This window comes from Amblyraja radiata, chromosome 17 (assembly GCF_010909765.2).
Source record: "Amblyraja radiata isolate CabotCenter1 chromosome 17, sAmbRad1.1.pri, whole genome shotgun sequence".
Classification (NCBI taxonomy): domain Eukaryota; kingdom Metazoa; phylum Chordata; class Chondrichthyes; order Rajiformes; family Rajidae; genus Amblyraja; species Amblyraja radiata.
The window spans coordinates 20,977,771-21,004,485 of NC_045972.1; the positions used below are offsets into that span (position 1 = coordinate 20,977,771).

Below are 26,715 nucleotides of genomic sequence, written 5' to 3' on the forward strand. Positions count from 1 at the left end.
AGGAAAGATCAGCCATGATTATATCGAATTATGGGATAGGCTTGAGAGGCCGGGGGCCTTCTCTTGCTTATTTTTTTGCATTCAACCAGTTTAGTGATTTGCAGCTGATAAATATATCTTGCTGGCACAAATTTAGTTTACTTCAGTTTAGAGGTACAGTGCGAAAACAGGCCATTCGGCCCATTGAGACTGCGTCGACCAACGATCATCCATACACTAGTTCTATGTTAACCCAGTTTTGCATCATACACACTAGGGTTCAAATTACAGAAGCCAATTAATTTACAGTCCTGCACGTCTTTGGAATCTGGGAGGCAACTGGGACTACCAGAGAAAACCCATGCGGTCACAGAGAGAATGTACAAACTCCATACAGACAGCAGCCACACTTAAGATTGAATCGGGTTCTCTGGCGCTGTAAGATAGCAACTCTGTGCCACTATGCCGATTTTGTTACATGTTATGTGGATCTTTTCTACTGGAACTGTGACAGATGCAGAGACTACCTTACGTCCTGAATTCTACAGAAACATATATCTCAAAGCATCATTTTCTTTTTTGAAGATGATCTTCAAAACCTGCCGTCTATGCTATTAGTTTTTGGCGCTCTGTTTTGTAGCTCAGTGTCAAATATTGTTTTGACAATTCCCATTTGGCCTGTCTTACTACTAAAGTTTCATATAAATAAAAGTGAAAACAGGTCACGTACTATTGAGACGGTTAACATTTTAGATTGATAACCTTCCACGAGCACTGGTGCAAGCAATGCAAATAAAATAACTCTTTCTTCATCAATGCTGGCTGACCTGCTGGGACTGTTTTGAATTTTCTGATTTCATGCTGAAAGATTTTCAGTGTCTTATACCATTTTCCTTTTAGTTAATTTCCTTTTAGATGTACCACTACCCACTTTATTTGCAGTTGCTTGTGTTAAGGAATTGTTATAATAGTTGATTACTTAATTGCAATGAATTTGAAATGAAGGTGAATTATATTTTGGCATAACCAATAAATTATCTCCTATTTCTTAAAGTTTAAAGGCGGGGTGGGTGGTTAAATCATGTTTAATAGATTGATATGACAGCCAACAATTATTGTGGCAGTAGTAACAAATGAAGTTGATAACTGGGCTAAATACTGTTTATCTATACTCTGGTCTTGCACTGTCAGATATTCGAGTCATTTTCACGCATGAGTGAAGATTGCCTTGTGATAAATGACAGGCCATTCTCTATTGGTCTCTGCGAGATCACCCTCTGTATTTGGATAATAATTGTTACAGTTTATCGTACATTTTACGCAATTTAGTGAAGCAAATTGTTGGCTTTTGGGGTTAATCAGGTCGGTATTAATTTAATGTATGTTTTTTCTTGGTACTTCAGAAAATATAGTTTAGTGTGTATTGTAGCAGACAGACGCTTTGTTAGTCTAGCACTGCATCGCTGGTTCCCAAGAGGACATGCTGCCCAGAACACTACTGATATGGCACATATTGCTTTATGTCAAATGTAATCTTGTTTTCTTCCCACACTAAATAAATCTTCAGTCCAGCTTGAACAACATTTATGGTTATACCGTAATAAAAATAAACTGTTTGTGGTAAAGTGTAGTTGACATTTATCTGCTTATTTGTGGGCTCTATTGCTGTCTACATGCAACACAAAACATAATTTGTCATTTTATAAATACATTTCGACCTAAAATCCTGCCAGCATCTGTTAGTGTGCAAGGATTAATGTAGTGTGTAGTTGCAGCACATGACTGCATTGCCAGGCAGCATGACCAAGCCGTGACTTCTGCTTTATCAGAAGATTAGGTTTTTGGCAGTATGACTAACTGATGAGATTTTGTTTAAAGTCAACAAATATACTAGTAAGGCATCTAAAAGTGATGTGTATTTTTAAAAGCTGACGCATGTTGTGAATTCTCCACAGTGGTTTGAATTTGAACAAGCCTGTTTATTGTTTACTTATCTGTGTCTTGAAATTCAGGGAAATGAGCTACCTCAAGCACACTGGTGATTTTATCACCTCTGCAAAGTGAATCGTAGCTTCCCCATATCACCATCCAAGATTAGAAATAGGCAGAAAATGTTTGATTGAATTGATCAAAAGATACAGTAGCGAAACAGGCCCTTCGACCCCTAGTGTCCATGCCGACGATCGATCACCTGTTATCCCACTTTCTCATCTACTTCCTGCACACTAAGGGCACTTTACAGATGCCAATTAACCTACAAGACCTGGACGTCCTTGGTCTATGAGAGGAAACTGGAGCACCCAAAGGAAACCCATGCAGTCACCAGATGAACGTGCAAACTCCACACAGACAGCACCTGAAGCCAGGATCAAACTAGGATCCTTGGCACTGTGAAGCAATACTCAACATGTCAAGCAGCCTCTACAGAGAGGGAAAAATAATGGTATTTTCAGGCCAATGATCTTTCATTAGACTTAGGAAAGGTTTTAGGGGCAAAACATGTTTTGAAATTCAAAGAAGATCTGTGATAGGAATCGACCAGAGAGAATAAATTTTCAAAGCTGGGCAAAAGATGGCGCTGAAGGTATTTAGTAAATAACGAAAGGCCGATCTGCAAACTGTATAAACCTGAGATGACAAATAAATGTGTAATTACCAGGAGGAAAGAGAAGGACTGACAGAGAAAGACAAAGGAACAATGCATACTGGAAATGTGGGAAACAAAGATTGAAATCCCTGCTAATCTGAATTTATTCTATTCAGTATTACATCCAAAAGGATGACATACAAAGTGTCTTTCCTCAGGTTGTTGTTGGTCTTTGTTAAAACAGTATGGGAAATGTTAGATAGGGAGGTCAGAGTGGGAGATACAAGGAACAGCAGAAAAAAGCCAGAAAGTGCTGGAGTAACTGAGCAGATCAGGCAACATCTCTGGGGCAGTACGATAGCACAGCAGTAGAGCAGCCTTACAGTGCCAGATACCCAGATTTGATCCTGACTACTGGTGCTGTCTATACGGAGTTTGTATGTTCTTCCAGTGACCATGTAGGTTTTCTCTTGATACTCTGGATTCCTCCCACACACCAAAGACGTACACGTTTGTAGGTTAATTGGCTTCAGTAAAAAATGTAAGTTGTCTCGAGTGTAGGATTGTGTTAGTGAACGGGGGATTGCTGGTTGGCGTGGACTCGATGGGCTGAAAGGCCTGTTTCCACACTGTACCTATAAATTAAACTATAATAGACTATACCTTAATAGAAATTACATGTAGGATTATGCAGAATAAACAGGAAAGTGAGTGCAGCTTTTTTGTTGACATGTTTAATTCGAACTGTGTGTTTATTAACTCTGAGCAATTTTACACTTTTCAACATAATTGTATAAGGGGTAAGAGCGTTGTAAAAACAAGCCTGAAGGCTTTGTGTATCAATGCAAGGAGTATTCGTAATAAGGTGGATGAATTGAACGTGCAGATAGCCATTAATGATTATGATATAGTTGGGATCACGGAGACATGGCTCCAGGGTGACCAAGGCTGGGAGCTGAACATCCAGGGATATTCAATATTCAGGAGGGATAGAGAGAAAGGAAAAGGAGGTGGGGTAATGTTGCTGGTTAGAGAGGAGATTAACGCAATGGAAAGGAAGGACATTGGTTTGGAGGATGTGGAATCGGTATGGGTAGAGCTGCGAAACACTAAGGGGCAGAAAACGCTGGTGGGTGTTGTGTACAGGCCACCTAACAGTAGTAATGAAGTTGGAGATGGTATCAAACAGGAAATTAGAAATGCGTGCGACAAAGGCAAAACAGTTATAATGGGTGACTTCAATCTACATATAGATTGGGTGAATCAAATTGGCAGGGGTGCTGAGGAAGAGGATTTCTTGGAATGTATGCGGGATAGTTATCTAAATCAACATGTAGAGGAACCAACGAGAGAGCAGGCTATTTTAGACTGGGTATTGAGTAATGAGGAAGGGTTAGTTAGCAGTCTTGTTGTACGTGCCCCCTTGGGCAAGAGTGACCATAATATGGTTGAGTTCTTCATTAGGATGGAGAGTGACATTGTTAATTCAGAAACAATGGTTCTGAACTTAAAGAAAGGTAACTTTGAGGGTATGAGACGTGAATTGGCCAAGATTGACTGGCAATTAATTCTAAAAGGGTTGACGGTGGATATGCAATGGAAGACATTTAAAGACTGCATGGATGAACTACAAACATTGTTCATCCCAGTTTGGCAAAAGAATAAATCAGGGAAGGTAGTGCATCCGTGGATAACAAGGGAAATCAGGGATAGTATCAAAGCGAAGGATGATGCGTACAAATTAGCCAGAAAAAGCAGCATACCAGAGGACTGGGAGAAATTCAGAGACCAGCAGAGGAGGACAAAGGGCTTAATTAGGAAAGGAAAAATAGATTATGAAAGAAAACTGGCAGGGAACATAAAAACTGACTGCAAATGTTTTTATAGATATGTGAAAAGAAAGATATTAGTTAAAACAAATGTAGGTCCCTTGCAGTCAGAAACAGGTGAGTTGATCATGGGGAACAAGGATATGGCGGACCAATTGAATAACTACTTTGGTTCCGTCTTCACTAAGGAAGACATAAATAATCTGCCGGAAATAGCAGGGGACAAAGGAGTTGGAGGAATTGAGTGAAATCCAGGTTAGTCGGGAAGTGGTGTTGGGTAAATTGAATGGATTAAAGGCAGATAAATCCCCAGGGCCAGATAGGCTGCATCCCAGAGTACTTGAGGAAGTAGCTCCAGAAATAGTGGATGTATTAGTAATAATCTTTCAAAACTCTTTAGATTCTGGAGTAATTCCTGAGGATTGGCGGGTAGCAAACGTAACCCCACTTTTTAAGAAGGGAGGGAGAGAGAAAACGGGGAATTACAGACCAGTTAGTCTAACATCGGTAGTGGGGAAACTGCTAGAGTCAGTTATTAAAGATGGGATAGCAGCACATTTGGAAAGTGGTGAAATCATTGGACGAAAGGTAAATCATGTCTGACGAATCTTATAGAATTTTTCGAGGATGTAACTAGTAGCGTGGATAGGGGAGAACCAGTGGATGTGGTGTATCTAGACTTCCAGAAGGCTTTCGACAAGGTCCCACATAAGAGATTAATATACAAACTTAAAGCACACGGCATTGGGGGTTCAGTATTGATGTGGATAGAGAACTGGCTGGCAAACAGGAAGCAAAGAGTAGGAGTAAATGGGTCCTTTTCACAATGGCGGGCAGTGACTAGTGGGGTACCGCAAGGCTCAGTGCTAGGACCCCAGCTATTTACAATATATATTAATGATCTGGATGAGGGAATTGAAGGCAATATCTCCAAGTTTGCGGATGACACTAAGCTGGGGGGCAGTGTTAGCTGTGAGGAGGATGCTAGGAGACTGCAAGGTGACTTGGATAGGCTGGGTGAGTGGGCAAATGTTTGGCAGATGCAGTATAATGTGGATAAATGTGAGGTTATCCATTTTGGTGGCAAAAACAGGAAAGCAGACTATTATCTAAATGGTGGCCGATTAGGAAAAGGGGAGATGCAGCGAGTCCTGGGAGTCATGGTACACCAGTCATTGAAAGTAGGCATGCAGGTGCAGCAGGCAGTGAAGAAAGCGAATGGTATGTTAGCTTTCATAGCAAAAGGATTTGAGTATTGGAGCAGGGAGGTTCTACTGCAGTTGTACAGGGTCTTGGTGAGACCGCACCTGGAGTATTGCGTACAGTTTTGGTCTCCAAATCTGAGGAAGGACATTATTGCCATAGAGGGAGTGCAGAGAAGGTTCACCAGACTGATTCCTGGGATGTCAGGACTGTCTTATGAAGAAAGATTGGATAGACTTGGTTTATCCTCTAGAATTTAGGAGATTGAGAGGGGATCTTATAGAAACTTACAAAATTCTTAAGGGGTTGGACAAGCTATATGCAGGAAGATTTTTCCCGATGTTGGGGAAGTCCAGGACAAGGGGTCACAGCTTAAGGATAAGGGGGAAATCCTTTAAAACCGAGATGAGAAAAACTTTTTTCACTCAGAGAGTGGTGAATCTCTGGAACTCTCTGCCACAGAGGGTAGTTGAGGCCAGTTCATTGGTTATATTTAAGAGGGAGTTAGATGTGGCCCTTGTGGCTAAGGGGATCAGAGGGTATGGAGAGAAGGCAGGTACGGGATACTGAGTTGGATGATCAGCCATGATCATATTGAATGGCGGTGCAGGCTCGAAGGGCCGAATGGCCTACTCCTGCACCTAATTTATATGTTTCTATGTTTACTCCCTGGTTCTGTGAATGCCCTCCACTGAAGCAATCCTCTATAGAATCTGACAAAAACAGTCATGTTGAGAAACAAAAACACACAGCAGAATGAATGAAATATATACTCAGTAACTATATTTTGGAGTCCAGCATTTGATTTGGAGGTGTATTCTTGGTTGTTAATTTGTATGGTGCCCATGGTGTGATGTGAGTTATTTAGCTCTCCAATATTATACTTACTGCCAGGTGCAGTCAATATAAATAGATTTTAAATTGCATCAAACTTGTCCTTTGTGCAGGTAACTGTTTTGAATTTCAACTAACTTTCTGGAGCTTTGGAATAATTAACTCATAATGGTGAATTATTTTGGACTTTAGCAAGGGTATATCAAATCTTTTGGGAAGAGGAGAGAAAAACACATTTATGGGATTTAATCCCATTTTCAAGATGTCCAATCAAATTATCATTCTTAAACTATCATCACTGTTCTTAAAGAAAAACAGAAAGTGCTGGAGTAACTCAGTAGTTCAGGCAGCATCTCAGGAGAACAAAGGTTGGTGAGGAATCAGGTGGGACCCTTCAGACTGATTGCAGGTGGGCAGTTGGAAAGATAGCTGGAAGAGAGGAGGGGCAGGACATAGCATGGTCGGTGGTAATAGGTGAACACAGACAAGGGATTGTTTTTTGATTGGCAGATTGTTGGATGTCAGAGGTGATAAAACAGGTGTGAGCCAAGTGGATAGAATTATGAAACTTGACGATAGAAAAGTTGCAGCGCCTGAGACCCAGATTCGATCCTGCCCATGGCTGCTGTCTGTAAGGAGTTTGTGTCTTCTCACTGTGCTGATGCTCCGGTTTCCTCCCACACTCCAAAGATGTACAAGTTTGTAGTTTAATTTGCTTCGGTAAAAAAATGTAAATTGTCCCTAGCGTGTAGGATAGTGCTAGTGTACTTGATGATTGCTGGTTGGTGTGGACTCGGTGGGTCCAAGGGCCTGTTTCCGCCTTGTATCTCTGAAGTGTAGAAGTCTAAAGAATGATATGTGTCAGGAATGAGTGGAGAATGGGAGGCTGTACCTTTTGGGGAAGGATTTGCGACAGAGACCACGAGTGTAAGACATCGGTGTCATGACTGCATTGCCTGCAGAAGTGGTGGAGGCATATTCCATTGTGGCCTTAAAGAGAACGTATATATACAGTACATGGTCAAGAGAAAAATGCATTGCTATGGAGAAAGGGCAATCGGGTAAACAAGAACTGCTCCAGTAGAAAGCCATTCCAAACTTGAGGTACCACTGCACATTTCTGGTAAACCTGGTTATAAATGCTTCAACCTTATATTTAGCACTCACCTGTTGGGTCCTGTCACTGTTGAGAGGAAAGATGTCCTTGGAGTCGCCTCCTTCCATTAGCTGCTTAATTGTCCACCACCATTCACTCTCAGTTTCCCTTGGGGTATTTTACTATGTTAAAGGCATTATATAAACATAGTTTCTTTCATTGACTCAGTTAAACGGGATTGTCTCCAAGTTAAAAATTGATATAAATGCTTTATTTTTTACCATTTGTTGAAGCTATTTTCAACCGATCACGGCATAAATTACCGTGCTGACTGTATAAAACATTTCATGACTCCGTGCTGTAGCTTAATTAATTACATCCAGTCATTGCAAAATTGTTAAAGATAATTCATTTTGACAGGATAGCAGTGTACATCTCAGGGAGTTGATATCAGAGAAAAAATTACTTTTGATTTAGCTGAGTATCGCCCTAGATATAAAACTTCTTTTGATGGGAGATTGTATATTTTTTCTAACAGACCCACTGAAGTAGTGGCTGTGCCAAGCACATTATCTTTAATACTTCTAATGCCAAGAGAAATGAAGCATTTGCTTGCTTACCTTTTAAGCGTCTCACTTAATTGTGTTTAAATATATGATGTTTTCTTGTGCCTTTGCTCTTTGGAAAGAAAAAGATTTAATAGGAAACTGAGCGGCAAGTTTGTCACTTAAGAGGTATATGGAATGATTTATGTAAATCAAAGATAAATGGAGGTTTGGCTTTGCCAAATTTCTTATTTTATTTTTGGGCAGTCCATATTACAAACATGAATTTCTGGCTGGAAGAAATGGATCAACAACCAGATTGGCTAATGATGGAAAAGGAAGACTGTCTACCTTTTGAAATTGGACCGATCATATTTGCCCCCACAAAACTGCACAAAAAAACCTATAAAGAAAACCCCATAATACATAGTGGAATACGAATTTGGAAACAAATAAAAAAAGATTTAAAATTGAATAATATACCACTCTGCCTTCCCATTGTAAATAATCCTTTATTCAAATCATCCTTTATGGACAAAGGTTTCACACAATGGAAAAATTATGGAATCAAAAATATAGGACATCTTTATGGGAAAGGTACTTTTCTTTCATTTCAAGAGTTACAACAGAATTATGGACTGCACTCAAATAATTTCTTCAGATATCTACAAATTAGAGATTATGTTAAATCTAATACACAAGTCTACAGGAATAGGGAATCAGAAATTCTTGATGAATGTCTGAACAAGCATCCTAATACTGAAAAACTAATAGCTTATATTTATAACACCCTACTAAACAACGAGGTACCACCGACCGAACCATATAGATACAAATGGGAAAATGAAATAGGTCACCCTATCACGAAAGATATGTGGGACGAAAGTTTACAACAAATACATCAATGTTCATTAAATGCCAGACATACTTTAATACAATTCAAGGTCTTACATAGACTACACTATTCTAAAATAAAACTAAATAGAATCTTCCCACAAATCTCTCCTATTTGTGATAAATGTCTACATCTAGAGGCTAATTTAACACATACGTTTGCAAACTGTATAAAACTTAAACATTTCTGGACTGATATTTTTGAAATAACTTCAGAAGTTATTAATACAAAACTGGACCCAGACACAAAATTAATAATACTTGGAATATCAGAACAAACCTTAACACTCACAACAAACCAAAGAAATTTCCTCAACTACAGTATAATAACCGGGAAAAAATTAATATTAAAATTTTGGAAAGGCCCTGCAACCCCCACAATTAAAATGTGGATTACGGAAATGTCGGAGACCCTATACTTAGAAAGAATTAGACTTGTCTTAATGGACAAACAAGATCTTTTCCATAAAATTTGGGCTCCATTCATTAACTATCTGAAGGGATAGATTGGCACAGCACGAGGACCCAACTGAAACTTGAACTCAGGAACAGATGAAAAACTATACTTTATAACCTACGAACCTATCTCCATTGACGTATTACAGGTAACCCATTCCACCTCCCTTGTTTTTCTGGTGTGTTTTTTTTTTCTTTCTTTTTTATTTGTAACTTTCTACCCTCTCTTTTTCCCGCTTTCTATAAAAAATAAAAACACTAGAAGCAGAAGTAATTGATAATGGAAAATTTTAATAATGTATGACTGATGTATATGAATTTTTTTTTTACTATAATATGTAACTACATTTTATAATATGTCTACTTCTAATAAATAAATAAATAAATAAATAACAAATAAATTAAAAAAGAGGTATATGGAATGAGGTGCCAGAAGAGGTTTTTAAGGAACCATATAATAGCATATGAAAGACATTTAGGCATAGGTTAGATCGGTATATTGACTGGGAAGGCGGAGAGGGATGTGGGGTGAACATGGACAGAGGGTACTAGTTTAGACGAGTTGGGCTGAAGGGCCTGTTGTCGTGCTGTATAACATTTATGACTTGTTGCTCCGAGGAGATCCATCCCACCTTTTGTACGCTAATTTTGCAGCTGTAAAGTCCCATTCCCAGTTGTGTTGATAAATCCCTTCTACACTTTCTCTGGGATCTTTCAAAAGTGACATGAATATAATTTTTTTTAATCCATTTGCAATTGTTTAGTTTCAAAAAAATTGAAATTCAATAAATATGATGTGCTTTTTATTCACCTTGCAGCACAGAAGGAAGGCCTTTCATATCATTGAGTGCATAATGACTTCTTATGGAGCAAACCTTTCAGTTTCTTCTAACCCTGAAAGTCACTATCTCCCAAGTGTCCATTCAATTCTCTGATGGACTCTTGTTTCTCCATTACAAACAGGAGCTCTGGATTATAACCAGCATAAAAATAATTATCCTTGAATCCTCCTGTCTCTTTAGCCCATCACCTAGAATTCACGGCCTCTGTCCTTGAAACATCTGCAAGAGTGAACCAGCTTTTCTCAATGCCATCCTATTTAATTCTGTCTTTACCTTGTGTACCATGTTGAATTTCCTTTTAACCCTCTTTGCTGCAATAACATAGGAATTTAGAACAGGAGTAGGTAACCTAACCCTTTTATTCTTTAAAACATTAACATTTAATGAAACAGCCATTCATTGGAAGGAATGGGCATTGGGACTGGATGGGTGCCAGACAAGAAGCAGGTTTGGTGATAACCTTATGAATGGTACAGCATTCCTAAGCGACTCCAGAAACTAGCGCTGCACCTATTCCCAATCGTTCTTAATTTGCAGGAAGGAACTGCAGATGTTGGTTTACACCAAAGATAGAAACATAATGCTGGAGTAACTCAGCGGGACAGGCAGCTTCTCTGGAGGGAAAGAATGGGTGACGTTTCGGGTCGAGACCCTTTTTCAGTCTGTAGAAGGGTCTTGATCCGAAACGTCACCCATACCTTTTCTCCAGAGATGCTGCATGTCCCGCTGAGTTGCTCCAGCATTTTGTGTCTATCCAATAGTTATTAACCATGTGGTTTTGATTTCAGATGCAACAAAATGTTTCTACGTGTGTGTGTCATTTACTTGTAGGAATTTTTAAATAATTTGAATAACGTGCTCCTCAATTTTTTTTTTTTTATGATGTCCTTTTCTGCCATTTTTCGTCTCTTTCCAAGTAACTAAGGTCAAGTTAGTAATCAAACCAGGAGTTCCCCCAAAGATCAGCCGTCTGCAATTGGAGGTGTAATATTTTAAACCCAGCTACTGCTTATGGGACTCTTGGCATGGTTTGTACTTCCACAAGATCATTAATAATAGATTTAAGATATATGACATAGGGTAAAACCATGACAAAGCTTTTGGCAAGAATGTAAATCAGTCTTTACCTACAGAAATAACATTTTCCTTCTTTGAAGAAGAGCTTTGTTAAAAATATTTTTTATGGTTCAATTGAAAATGCTGGCCATTTATGAATAAAGATAGGGTACTCAATGGTTGAATAAAACCACATATCCTGTGGACTTTAACACCATACTTCCTACTCAGTACAATCTTTTTATGAACATTCATAATGTAATCCATTTACGGTAGAATCCATTGCATGTGGTGCTTCAGAAAAGCTTTTAAGAGTAATATTTTTTGTTTTGTGTTAACTTTCGTAAGTGTGTGTTTCGTTTTGCTGGGTTGCATTTCAGATGCATATTTACACAGCAGTTCACAATTCAGATTGCTGGAAGTACTTTGGCAAATTGCCTTGCACCCAAATATTTCAGCTAGTAGTTTTTAGGTAAGATTGGAGTGGTGTGAAACAAGTAAATTACGTATCAAAAATTATATGATAAATGGTTTCAGCGAAAACACAAAACTTAGAATTTACAACTGCCAACCTGCCTCGTCACACTCGTCACCTAAACAGCTCAGAGTAGCAGTAGACACAAAATGCTGGAGTAACTCAGTGGGACAGGCATCTCTGGAGAGAAGGAATGGGTGACGTTTCGGGTCGAGACCCTTCTTCAGACTGATCAAAGTAAATCAGAGTAGACAATTTTCTATTTCATGAGCTGAGTATGTATTTTTTTTTATTAGGTCATTTTACTTGCACTGTTTTACCGTTATTTCTGTTTTTATTATTGAAAATACATTCTACCAATAATATGTGACGGAAACCAGCCCATAAGGTTATTCTGATATATTGATGAGATTTGGCCATTGTTCTTGATTTGTTACTCTGTTCATTTGTGTTTTATTTCAGCATAAAGCCAAGGTTGAAGCTATGATCCTGGATTTGGCCTCCCTTCAAAGTGTCCAACAGTTTGCAGAAGCCTTCAAGGCTAAAAACCTGTAAGTTACAAAGAAAAACTTGCATTCACGTTGTACATGCTGAATCAGCCATGCTGATTTCTTTCTTTTGGGAAAAAAAGGAGACACAAGGAGCTGCAGAAGATGATTTACAAAATAAGACATGAAGCGTTGGAGTAACTGAGCGGATCAGGCAGTATCTCTGGAGAACATGGATATTGAAGAAGGATCTTGACCCGAAACGTCACGTATCCATGTTCTCCAAAGATGCTGTCTGACCCTCTGAGTTCCTACAGCACTTTGTGTCTTTTTTTGAATAACGTTTGTTATTCTGCCAACAATAATTCCGCTTATGATTCATGCAGGAGTGGCTTTTTTTTTAAAAATAACCAGCTTTATTGGACTAACTGATGTGGCTTCCATTGAAATTAAATGACATAATTGACTACCTTCCATTTTGTTGCATTTATCCTGACCCTCAAATAATCTCAATTTAATAAGTCTGACCTTGTTCCAAAGATTATACTTTTGTGAAAACAAATATGCCAATGCATCATTTACATGTAGATCCAGATGGCACCTTAAGCTTTTCTGCTCTCCTACAAACTTTGTTTTTAGTGCGACATATATTTAAGACATGCTCTAGACATGATGTATAATGGAATTATAATGTCTCTCGTTTTGCTACGAGACGAAAATTGATCAAGAATGATTGTTCCCATAAATTTAGATTTACTATTGTCTTAAAACATTCCAACATTGTTACAATATACAGCGATAATATATTTTGCAGACTTACCTATTACTCCTATCCTTTCTCCATTCTCATCCATTTACTTCTGAATGATAGCTTTGATAGGACGCCGTTTGTAAGTGTTGGTAAATGAATTGCTTGGAGCATTTTCTTCTAATACTTGGACCTTTGGCCCCTTGCTGCTCTTTCAAGTTCCGATCGGGTAGATTTTGGCCATTTTTATTTGAGCCTCCTGGATCAGTGCCAACAAAATATAAACAAATCTAGGCTTAACATTGGTTGCTACTTCATAATTCAACATATGTGGCTTACCAACTTGTTCTGTGACCTTTAGTATAAAGTACATCATGACCAACAACTTTCTATGTGCATATTAATACATTGTTACTGTAAAACTGAGGAGAATGCTTTGTCTCATGGATGACGCTCAGTAAAATGTTTTTTCTCCCATACAAGTTCCTTTCTTGATTAAAGAACTTTGTTTAAGTTACCCGCTATCTTTCAGTGTGTTCGAGAGTGATACTGTTACATTAGATTTTGCAGTTGGCTTTGCAATGAACCTCAAGAAAAAATTGCTTCATCTTGGTTTGAAGGTACTTTGGACTGGTCCCGTGAGCAAATCAGATTCCACTTATTTTGCGATCTTTGATTACTTCAAGAGACCTACAGAAAAGTTTAACATTGCTTAATCAAATGCCCAGTAGTCCACAGTATCAGACAAAGCACATGTATCAGTGCTGGTGACTGATTGACATTAAAACTGAAAGATAATGTAGGATTGTGGTGGGGATGTGGTTTAGGGGGATATGACCAGAAACAGGCCCTTTGGCCCAACTTGTCCACACCGACCAACATGTCCCACATGCCTGTTTTTTCATTTTAATTCTTAATTATGTTGAGGTTATCCTATTCAGAATAGAGGTATGCATGTATGCTGTAGTTGGCTTCAGTCTGTGAGGAAGAAGGTGGGAACTGTTGCTGGAAATTGTTTTGTCAAATTACAGTACCCATTGGAAAGGTTTATACATATGAAGCCAGCAAATGGGTTGGATACAATGCTTCCAGCGCTGATTAGTATTCAAAGAAAAGTTTAAAATTCTGGAAAATAAAAATATACTTGGGGTGTGGACCATGGAAGAGATCCCAATCAAGAGTCAACAGCTGTGGGAAACAGCAGACGTTTGCGATAAATTAAAAAAAGAAACAAATACATTTTACTGATAGTGCCACTGAGTTTAGTTTCGTTTAGAGATACAGCGTGCGAACAGTCCCTTCGGCCCACCGTGTCCATGCCTACCAGTGATCAGCCGTACACTAGTACTATCCTACACACTGGGGACAATTTACTGAAGCCAATTAACCTACAAATTTGTACATCTTTGGGATGGAGTAGGAACCCGGATCATTGGAGGAAACCCACGCAGTCACAGGGAGTATGTGCAAACTCCGTCTAGACAGCACTTGAGGTCAGGATCGATCCCGGGTCGCTGGCGTTGTGAGGCAGCACCTTTTCCGCTGCGCCACTGTGCTGCCTCTTAATTTAAAAAAAATTGTTAATCAAATAATTCAATGTTTGCTAAGTTGAGAGTGCAGAAAAATCCCAATGTGTGACTTCAAAACGAGATCTAGTGGAAGCTGTATCTTGTTGCTCCTGATTTAATAAATGTTTGCATGTATGCTCTGCGGGGATGGCTGGATTATTTTAAAATAAAATAAACGGCAAAATAATAGGCCAAAGACACCCTTTGATTGTGGGTTGCAGGGCCAAGTACGCACAGTTTATGTTAGTTAAATCAACATTCCTAATTAGTGTGCCTGGGTTATATCTTTTGGTTATGCAAGGAACTTGAGACAAAATAATTTGTTTTGGGATTCAATTTGAAATTCATGTTAAAACAATAATATTTTCATTTTAACAATTTCATTGCAAGTAAGTGCATTTTAAAACTAAACCTGGTTGTTAAAGTTTGAGAGTTTTTCCTATTTAAGGCATGCACATTATGTCCACAAGATTAAGATTTAAACATAGAGAGAGAAAAAATAAATAAATAATGCATAACCTACTCCATTTCCAAGACAAATTGTTGGTGTTTTTGTATGTGTCCCCAGTTTACACAGATTGATGTGAAGTAGGTATTTGTGCTAGTGTGTGACAATATTAGCATTGGCTGTGAATTGATCCATTATAGTTCCTCATTCTCTAATTTCTCCTATAAAACTTTGCATACTTTATTTAATAATAAAAACATGCTTCTTAGTTTTAATGCGGAGATTTTGAATTTGCTGGACAAAGATAGGCTTATTACCTAGATACATATTGCAACAGTTAAGGAGAGCAAACCCCTTTTTTCATGTAGTCATGATTATCAACATTCGGAAGTGGGCACAAAATGCTGGAGTAACTCAACGGGTTAGGCCGCATCTATGAAGAACATGGATTTTTCGGGTCCGGACCCTTCTCCAGCCTGAAGAAGAGTCCCGACCTGAAACATACCTATCCAAAGATGCTACCTAACCTGCTGAGTTACTCCAGCACTTTGTGTCCTTTTTTGTTATCCAGCATTTGCAGTTCCTTGTTTCTACATTCGGAAGCAGTGGGATACATTGGGATATATTAATAACCAATTATCTGTTATTTGCACTTTATCATTTTATTTATTCATGTGTGTATATATTTATATTATAGTATATGGACACATTGATCTGTTTTGTAGTAAATGTCCACTATGTTCTGTGTGCTGAAGCAAAGCAAGAATTTCATTGTCCTATCAGGGACACATGACAATAAACTCACTTGAACTTGAACTTGGCTACATTCCCAAGTTTAACCCAGGGCAAAGCTCTCAACTTGCTTGAGTTATACCATTGCACAAAGAAAGAAGCTGCTGGTAATTGGAGAACAATCGTTCTAATTCCAGTATTTTGAGACAAATACAGTGTCCTGAACATAGTCATCTTTCACCTTGCCTCATTTTTAAGGTAACTGGACACTGTTCAATTCCATTTGCAACTCTCAAGATCATGACCATATATATGCCTGCTTGAAGGAAGGACTGGACAATGTTCAGGCTTGAGCTGAAAAGTAACAACATTACCTGCGGATAAGTTGCAGACAGTAACCAACAGAGATGAGCTACATGTGCATTTCCAGCACTAATACCTCACCATCAATGTCCTCGGGGACGCCATTGCGCAGAAACACAACAAGGCCAGCTATATAAAATGATGCTACAAGAGATAGTCAGGGACTGCCTATCCATTTCTTGTTTGCCTGACATCTACGAAGAAGAATTTAGGAATATAATGTATCAGTCTTTACTTGCAAGCATGCGTACATCTGTAAGCCGAACATTAGCCTGGAAAAACAGCCGTTGATTGGCATCCTATTCAAGTTTACATTTTCATCTTTGGTTTAGTTTAGAGATATGGCGCGGAAACAGGCCCTTTGGCCTACCGAGTCCACACCGACCAGTGATCCCCATACACTAGCACCATCCTACACACTAGGGGCAATTTACAATCTTTAGCGAAGCCAATTAACCTACAAATCTGCAGGTCTTTGGAGTGTGGGAGGAAATCGGATCACCTGGGGAAAACACACACGGTCACGGGGAGGTCGTACAAACTCTGTCAGACAGCACCCGTATTCATGATCACACCCGGGTCTCTAGCGCTGGAAGGCAGCAACTCTACTGCTGCGTCACCGTGCTGCCACATCTATTGGATGTATTGCAGCAACTTTTCGAAGATGGCTCATCAACAAAGTTCGAACTTCTATTTGGAAGGGTCAAAGTATCAGGCACATGAGAACACGGGCAACTCGAAATTACATACCAGCCTGACTTGGAGATGTATTATTGATGCTTCATTTCTACTTGGTCGAGAGTCCATATCTAACAGAGCAACAGGAGAACCTGATGACACAGCCAGGACTGTTCAAGTGGTTGATTTACCATCATTGTCAGAGGGGTAATTAAAGTGAGCTATATGTTCTGGTTTTCACCATGGTGAGCAAATTCCTAAAAGATTAAATAAAATGCATAAAATAATACAGCCTCATTCTTTTTTAAGTTTATTTTTCTTGTGGAATTCCATGGCAGACCTTAGCCAAGGTATTGAGCATTGATACAATTCAAATGTTTTTTGTGAATGAACATTGTGTGAAATTTGCTTTGTAAATTAATCCAAATATTATTTATATATTGAAGTGTGTTAATTGCTAAAACTTCATAACCAATGCTATGAAACAATAGATTGTGAAAAATATGTTAGATTGCATGGATAGAACAATTGATTATAAATTAAAGCAAACAATGTTCTTTCTGTGCTGGACTTTCGTTGGCCATCAATTAAAGCACTGTCTGGTTTTAATATACTTTGGAAAAAATATTCAGGGCAACTAGATTGATTCCCAGTTTGAAATTTAGTTCCAAAAATAGTGTTCTAACTTTAGAGAAGAGTAGAGTGAGGGGCAATTTAAGTAGAATTTCGACGGTCACTGTTGTAATTTGCCAGTCATACAAATAATTATGCTCCCGCCCCAGGCATTGAATCAGTATGGATAGCACACAAACAGGCCCATCGGCCCACTTTGTCTATGCCAATCAACTTGGCTTTCCCAGCTAATCCTGTTTGCCTGAATTTGGCCCACAGCCCGCTAAACCAAATGTCTTTTGAAAATCCTAAATGCACCCACTTCTATATTCTATAACTTCCTCTGGCAGCTAATTCCAGATATGGAATTGCCTCTGAGTGAAAATATTGCCCCCCCCTGACTTCCCTCTTAAATCACTCCCCTTTCATCTTGAGCCTATTCCCTCAAGTTTTAAAATCCTCTAGCCTGGGAGAAAGACTGTAAGTGTTCACTTCATCCATGCCTTTGATGATCTTGTACACCGCAATAAGGTCTGCTCCCAACCCCCTGCGCTCCAAAGAAAAAAGTCCGAGCCTATCCAACCTCTCCCTATAACTCAAGGTCACAGGTCCAGGTAACTCCTGGTGAGGTTCTTCTGCACCCGTTTCAACTCAATGTCATCCTTCCTGAAGCTGGGAGACCAGAACTTCACACAGTTTCAAATAGTATCTTTCATGAACTCAGGATATCCCAAAACCTTTGCAATGCAATTCTTTTGAGGTGTACTTAACTGTATTAACAAAGGAAAGTTAGCAGTTTCGAATTATGAATGCGGGCTTACAATTGACAAGAGTCTCAGTGGAGACCAACTATTTTGTTGATAAAAGTTATGAGGTTGTTTTTATATCCATTTGAGAGGATATACAGTGTCCAGCTTTAACCTGGCATCTGAAAGACAAGACCTTTGAAATTGTAGCACTTCCTCAGTGCTGAATTGTAATGCTAGTCTTGTTTTTGTATTTGAATAACTGGAGTTAGATTTGAACTCGGAGACTTTTGGCACTGAGGCATTACACCACAGAGGAGCCGGAATATAGATTTCATTCAGGAAATAAGGTAAAATACATGCAAAACCCTCAACGTGTGCAATGTCAGAAGCTTATAATTCTTCTCAATGGCATTTTTAATAATCAATGCACCAACTACAATCTAACTTTTGCCAGGGAATAAGATACATTAGAATGTCTAAATACTGGCATTTGGTTCTAGGTTCTGTTTTTTAAATTGTATGAATAGATGATTTATTTAGCTGTCATTGAAACACTAAAAAATGATGTATTTTAAATTTATATTGTCTTATAATTTTGAGCTGCAGTTTTGAGCATAGTTTAGCGTGTGATCTCAGCAGACCATTTCTTGGCTGGATCGGTAATCAAGATGTTAACGTAATCCAACTCCCTCATTCTACAACAGTCTCTCAGTGTAATGCACTCTGGTAAACCGCATATCTCCAAATAATGCTTGTATTTTGATAGCTAGTTTACTGACCTAAACTGAATGCTGGACCAAAATAAACATTTGGTTTGGATTCACCTGAAATAGTTATGCAAGTGCAAATAATCAAAGACGTTTCAAGTGCAAGTTATATAAATCAAGTTTCCATTGCCTTGCTGGTTTACAGAAAAAAGACACAAAGTGCTGGAGTAATTCAGCAGGTCAGGCAGCATCTCTGGAGAAATCTGGAGAACATGGGCAGTTGACATTTCAAGTTGGGACGCCTCTTCGGACTTATACAAGGTATATTATCTTGCTGAGTCTGAGGAAGGATCCCGATTCGAAATGTCACCTATCCATGTTCTCCGAGATACTGCCTGACCTGCTGAGTTACTCCAGCACTTTGTGTCTCTTTTCTGTAATCCAGCATCTGCAATCCTTTGCTTCTACATTAAATCTACATCTACATTAAAGACAATTTTCTTCCATTTTCTTCCATTGTCTATGATGCTAGTTTGTACAATTTACACTTCTCCAAATTAATAACCACAGAAGCAGAGAATGCTGGAAGAACTCCAGACATAAGAACAGCTTTTTCCCCATGGCTATTAGCCTCCTGACCCAATCATCTCTTTTTAAACCCCCTTCCGAGTTGCTGTCACGTATTTCTTACTCTTAACTCTACCGCATTCGGTTGTTCCACAATTGAACATTAGCTTTTTTCGCACTACAATCTTCGTACCATTCTGCTGCTTTGGATTTGATGTTGTGTTTTTTGTTATATCTATCATTATCATGTATACTATTTATGAGCTTCAAATGAGCAAGGAATTTAATTGCACCCTAAAGTGTATGACAATAAACTAATCAGAATTTGAATCTTAATCTGAACTCACCAGGTCAGGAGGCATCTAGGGAAAGAGAGGCAAAGAACACTGAGTTTATGACTCTTTGTCAGAATATTCATGTTATTATTTAAGCACAAAGACTTTGTTACAAAATTAACTATTATTCTGCTACTAACTGGCTTGTTAAAGTCAAATTCTGTGATTTTGTTCCTTACAGATGGTTGTCTTCATTGTCCGACTAAAAATGCTTATTATTTGTGATAAACTCAATTCCAACAATATTAATAAAACAGCCCTAGGTGATGCCCATTTCCATTGATTGATGGAACACTTTAAATTTCTGATTATAAAATTTTGTCCGGACTTCCGGTGGCGCCATGGAGCAGTAGAGGCGCTCCTTTTAGCTCCACTCTGAATAATGCGTTAAAACGCATTAAAATACCTGGAAAGCAAAACGGACTGACTGAAAAACACTTACCGGCAGATGCCCAACATCGCGTAAGTGATGTCATCAGAAATCAACGTATACCGACTGGATACCGGTATTTTTAAATGAGTAAACGGATTCTGCCGACTCGACCTCAGACGAGACAAAGAACCCGACTGCAGGTTCTTCAAGAGCAAGAGAAAGTAACTTCTGAAGAATCTGAGGGAGAATCTGAGGAAGAAGGACTTATTTTTTACCATGGAAGAACAAATACAAGAACAAGAACAATCTTTAAGACGGGCTATGGCAAAAGAGTTTGGAGATATTCTGACTGATCAGCTTGGAAAGCTAGAAACAAGAATGGATGTTGGGAATAAAGACATTTGCGGAAAAATTGACATTCGACAAGTTCGCATCGAAGAGGTAAATACCGTTTTGAAAGGAGAAATCAAACGGGTTGAAGAAGATCTTAGCAAAAAGTTGGAGCCCATTCTCCTCACTTCAAAAAAACAAAACAACGCTATCAGAGAACTTGATAGCTACTACTATGGACATCTCTGACACAACGCAAAGACTGAAGGAAGATCTAGACCGTGTTTCTGGGCAACTGGCCAGAATGACCGACAAATGCCTAGATCTTGAAGCCCGGTCCAGAGTGAAGGAAGGGAAGGAAAGTGGAAAAAACTCTCGGGTCTTCACTGCCAACTTACTTCAACAGGTATTTAATCTGCCTGAGAGACCTAAAATTGATCAAGCAAATCGAGTCCAGAGAGCCCGATCAGGTGTTGGAGCCCCACCAAGACAGATTATTCTTAAACTACATGACATATCAGTTCTTGAAGATATCATGAAGAAAGTGACAACCACAGGAACCCTGATGTTTGAAGGAGAAAATATAAGAATCCAGCAGATTATCCAGCAGAGGTGGTCAGGAAGCGAGCTCTCTTCACCAAGACACGTCTTATTCTCAGAGACATTCCAGGCCTGGGATATGGAATAATGTATCCTGCCAAATTAAGGGTCACATACGAAGGATCGGAACATTTATTTATCGACCCAGAAGATGCATTTAAATATGCGCAAGAGTTTAATGACCTAAAGGGATAAGTAGAATGACATGGCTCTGTTTGATTAGCAGGGCTATGCCCTACTGAACTTTCACTGAACCTGTTTGCTAAACCGTGTGTTTAACGTACACCTTTTATATATATTTAAAACGGGTAGACTGATATAATCTGTTTTTTCATAGAAAAATATATATAAAAACCTGCAAATAAGATGGCCGACAGGTTCACAGGCGTTTATCTGGACATACTTATCAGAGATAGATTGGAATGTAAGCGAGTAGATTGCTCAAGGTCCCCGTGTTTATGAGGAGAATCTTCAAGATCTTTGAATTACAATAATTGAATAATAAATACCCACTTAGACCAAGCTATAAGAAGAAATGTAACCCTCTTAGAGGAAATTATTTATAGTCTTTGTTCTGTTATTTTTCTGTTTACATAATATCCTGTTTAGTCCGGTTTTTCTTTTTTGCGATATTACTTTGTAAGGGGCGGAGCTAATTGCAATTAACATCCACGGAAGCTCACTTGAAATTTCCCACCAGGGGGTGGGCACACACAGTATCTTTAAATGCTGTTTTTTCATATTATTTACATTATTTAGCACTTTTTTCGCTTTTTCTTCATATGGCACTTTTTCTTGTGATATACCAGCAGTGTTTTGAAATTGGGATCACCCACCCAACATCCAGAAGGTTGATTTATTGTGTTGCCCCATCTGAAACAAGGGAATCCATGTAAGCTATAATGCAAGACGACCCTCTGAAGAAAACTGGAGGAATTACTTTTTGTAGCTGGAATATTAGGGATTTCTATATTTAAAAGGGTATTATACAGATATGATATTAACTTGTTTGACTCCAAGTTTCTATTCATACATTCGTCTAGTGTGTCTGGCAACAAAGATTGATACGGGTATATGATTTCAGATAGTCTCGAATTTGAAAGTATCTAAAATATTGACTACCTTTCAGGTGATATTTCAACTGTAATTCTTGAAATGGGAGAAGAGTTCGTTAATGGACGACAGATGGCACAATGGGCTAAGTGTTCGGCTGGCAACCAGAAGGTAGCTGGTTCGAATCCCGCTTGGAGTGCATACTGTCGTTGTGTCCTTGGGCAAGACACTTCACCCACCTTTGCCTGTGTGTGTCCTTGGGCAAGACACTTCACCCACCTTTGCCTGTCTGTATGGAAGTAATTGTGTGAAGCACTTTGGGGTCAATGCAAGTTGACTAAAAATGTGCTATATAAATAAAAAGACAAAGACAAGACAATTCAATTTAAAATATTGCACAGACTCTATTATTCAAAGTCTAAACTGAATAAGATCTTTCCAAATGTATCTCCTATTTGTGATAAATGGCTTCTTCAGGAAGCAACTATAACCCATTCCTTTGTCTCTTGTATAAAGTCACATAATTTCTGGAGAGGAATTTTTGAAATTTTTTCAAAAACACTAAAAATAAAATTGGATCACGACACGGAATTGATCACTCTAGGTACGTCAAATGCCTACTCTGCTATCATTATTTCAAAGACGTTTCCCTAATTATGGCCTTATAACGGCGAAAAAACTAATACTCAAATTTTGGAAACATACATCAGTCCCTACTCTTAAGATGTGGATTACAGGTGCACAACCTTTTATCCGAAAGCCTTGGGACCAGACACTTTTCGTAATTCAGAATTTGTCGGTCTTCGGAATGGAATTTTTTTAGCGTAGATTTTAATGGCTGGCTCAGTGGTAGAGTGCTCGGCTCATATCCGCAAGGTCGCGAGTTTGCGCCTTGATCCCGGCAGTAAACTCGGTCGCGAGTTTGAGTCTTCAATGTAGTTTTTTCTTGCAGAATAAATGTTTGTATGAAATGCAGTGTAGGAGAGGTGTACTGACTGTGTGGGCAGAACTTTGGAAGTGATTGCCCACCAGTCTAAAAAGCCGCTGTGTCTCCCTGTCCCTGGGATAGCAGGGGGCGATCAAACAGCACAATACCCCCCTCCCCCTCCAGAGGAATCCGCTCCCCGATGGGCCGCTACGGCGACAAGTGGCAGTTTGCCCACAGCCCGAGCTGCGCCCCCTCATCCGCCACCCCAAGAACAAGACGTACCTTGCACACCATCAGCTTCTGCCCCTACGTGTTCCTCTGGAGTTGGAGCGGGGCTGGGCTGGAGTTGCTGCTGGCTGTGGGTCTCTGGGATCTCCCTGCTTGCAGTGGGCCTGGGGGTCGGTGTCCCGTTGGTCCTGACGTCTCCGGCCACCCCGCTGGACTGGAGCTGAGACTGGGAACTGTACTGCCCTTGCCCCCTCCCTCTGCAACAGCAAACAACCCCACTCTCCTGCAAGGGCGGTACAGTTCCCGGAGGATGGCAGGTGGCCGGAGACGTCAGGACCAACAGGAACCCGCTCCCCGATGGGCCCCTACGACGCCCCGAGCTGCGCCCCGTCATCCGCAACCCAGGTTCCTCTGTAGTTGGAGCGGGGCTGGGCTGCTGTTGGCTGTGGGTCTCTGGGATCTCCGTGCTTGCAGTGGGCCTGGGGGTCGGTGTCCCGATGAGGGGGCGCAGCTCGGGGAACGGCTTCTGGTGGTCCTGACGTCTCCGGCCTGTTTGCAGTTTTCCTCTGGAGTTGGAACGGGGCTGGGCTGCTGCTGGCTGTGGGTCTCTGGGATCTCCGTGCTTGCAGTGGGCCTGAGGGTCGGTGTCCCGTTCGTCCTGACGTCTCCCTGCTGCAATCGCCGACTTGAAGACAGTGCAAAGCCCCCGCGCCGGTGCAATGGGCGGGGAACTGGAGAGGGGAGGGAAGGGGTCACACACATGGCCGGGAAGCAGAGGGGTGGGTGTAGGTGGGGTGAAACTGAAGCGAGCGACAATCTGCTGCTGCCTGCCCCGCTGAGTTAAAAAGTTCCCACGCAAGACTCACGAAACACTGTATATCGTGAGTCTACCGTGGGAACTTTTTAACTCAGCGGGCAGGCAGCAGCATATTGTAAATTATTAACCCTCCCGCGCAATATACCCTCACCTTCTCTTTTATGAATGGGGATTTAGTTCCCCTTTCTTCGAGGACGGACCGCAGAGGTGCACCTCTGCGGGCCGCCCTCGGTGAACGTTTTCAAGGACCTTTCTTCAAGGACCGAAAAAATGGCCGCTATTCGGAGGTTTTCGTTATTTGGATCTTCGGATAAAAGGTTGTGCACCTGTATAAACATGTCCGAGACGCTACATCTTGAAAATATTAGACTTGTCTTGGCAAAAAAAAACAGATAATTTTTCGAAGATTGATTTACATTCATTGATTTACATATTCTTTTCTTCCAACTATAGCTAAAAAGTTAAAATTGAAGCTGTACAATAACTCTATAATTTTATATGCCGTTGGTTCTATTTTTGTACATTTGCTTCTAATAAATAAAAATATTTAAAAATAAATAAATTTGTACGATTATATAATTGTAAATGTAAATATGAACCATAACTTGATCTTGGAAAATCACTGCTATTTCAATAAAAAAAAAGGACACAAAGCACTGGAGTAATTCAGCAGGTCAGGAAACATCTCTGGAGAACATCGATCGGTGATGTTTTGGGTCAAGACCCAAAACTCCAGCACTCTGTTTCCTTTTTCGTAAACCAGCATCTGCAATTCTATCCTACATTTTGAGCAGTTTTATCCCAGTTTGATAGCTCCTGCTGCAATTTTGAGCATTGTTTACTCTCAGATTGTGTGCATTGTTGAAACTCTACTCCTTTCCTTCCCATCTATCTATACATAACTAAAACTCTGATCATGTGCTCTTCCGGTTTGCGCGGTTTTTCTATTTGCGCGAAAACTGTACGCGATAGCGCTACGGTTTTTTTTTGTCAGCTTACTCACCGTTCTCCTGTGCTGCGAGTGCAACAAGTTTTGTTCCGATCGGTAGTATATTGTACAAGTTAGCGAGGTTTAAAAATTGTAAAAACCATGTGTGCGCAGATTGATCTCTCCTGCCAGTCAGCGCCGCGCGGATTGGTCTCTTCTCCTGTCACTCCCTGTGACGGCCAGTCCCTTCCTGCACCATCGCGTCTACTGGAGCTGAGGGACGCTGCGGGTGGCCGGCGGAAGTCTCCAACCGGACACAATTTTCGGAGGGACCAGAAGTGGCCCGGCCCGGAGTCGGAGATGTTGCCTAACGGGAAGCGGAGAGTGATTCCGGGAGTGCGTCCAGCGCCCGCTGTGAGTCCCAAACGCACCATCATCGCAACGCCCCGCAGCTCCAGCCCTTCACCTCTGGTCCCATTCGGTGGCTCCTGCCCTCCTCCCCCGTGATACCCCCCATGGATCTTCCCGCGTCTTTTCTCCAAGCTCTCCCCCCCCCCTCCTCCCGCTGGTGTGGCCATAGCTGCTGGTGCTTCTGGGCCGAGCCGAGGATCCGAGGCCTGGCTCTGAGGGCGCCGGCAGCTGATGCTCCTCCGGGGTACGCAAGAAGGGAGAGGAGCGGTAACCTCGAGATCCTGGGGAGGGAGTGTGGGGGAAGAGAGGGGATAGAGGGAGAGGAGGGGAGTAGGGAAGGGAGAGGAGCTATTGATCGAGGGAGGGAGTGACTGTGGGTAAAGAAAAGGAGTGGTGACGGAGGGATTGGGGGAGGGTAGGAGGAGAGGGAAAAGAAGAGGGAGGTGAGGTGGGAGAGAGTGGAGAGGTGGCGGAATAGAAGGAGAGGAGGGGGGAGTAGAGGAGTGGAGGAGGAAGGGGTGGGGAATAAAGGGAGAGGAGGGCAGTGGGGAGGTGAGGAGGGATAGTGGGGGGATAGGAGAGGTGAGGATTGGGGGATAGAGGGAAAGGAGGGGATGGGGAGGGGAAAGGAGTTATGGAGGGAGGGAGGGAGTGACTGAGGGTAGGGGAAAGGAGAGGGAGAGAAAGGTGAGGGAGGGATTGGGGAGGGGAGGAGGAGAGGGGAAAGGAGAGGGAGGGTGAAGAGGAGGGGGAGAGAGTGCTAGAGATGAGGGGAAATGAGCTGTGCCTGTGCAGTTGGGGTCTATGGGTGAGTGATGGAATATTGCGTTGACAGGGACACAACGGGTCCCACTTGGTCTAGTCTTGTACTAAGACCAGCATGGTCACATAGTTTGTTTTAGGCCCCTGGCAATGTCGGGGGGGGCCAGAGGGGACACGTCGCCCCCATGTTTTGAGAGGTGGGGGTCAAGTTTTTGTCATCCAGATTTTAATAAATCTCCGCTTTCCGCGAGACAGTGGAGGTGGGACTGCTGATCGAGGGCAGCCCATTGGACGAGAGAGATGTCGGACAGCAGGCAATGGGGGCGGGACATGATGATTTAGCGCGATGATTGGAGGAGCCAGGATCGATCCCGGCCGGCTCTCCGCCGCTGTCCCGCCCCCAGCCGTGTGCCCCCCCCCCCCCCCCACGGGTGGCCAGAGAGGTTGGGAGTCAGTCGGGAGCGGTGCCCCCAGGCCCACAGTCAGCGCAGAGA

At 41.0% G+C, this 26,715-nt stretch overlaps 1 protein-coding gene across 1 annotated transcript in view; it reads left to right on the forward strand.

The window, feature by feature from the left end:
* The window catches only part of wwox (WW domain containing oxidoreductase), a 1,040,919-nt gene that overhangs the window by 336,822 nt on the left and 677,382 nt on the right, over nt 1-26,715 (forward strand). The window contains exon 6 of the mRNA XM_033035849.1: nt 12,259-12,347. Within this exon, the coding sequence (XP_032891740.1) occupies nt 12,259-12,347 (89 nt within the window). The remainder of the gene's footprint in view (nt 1-12,258; nt 12,348-26,715) is intronic.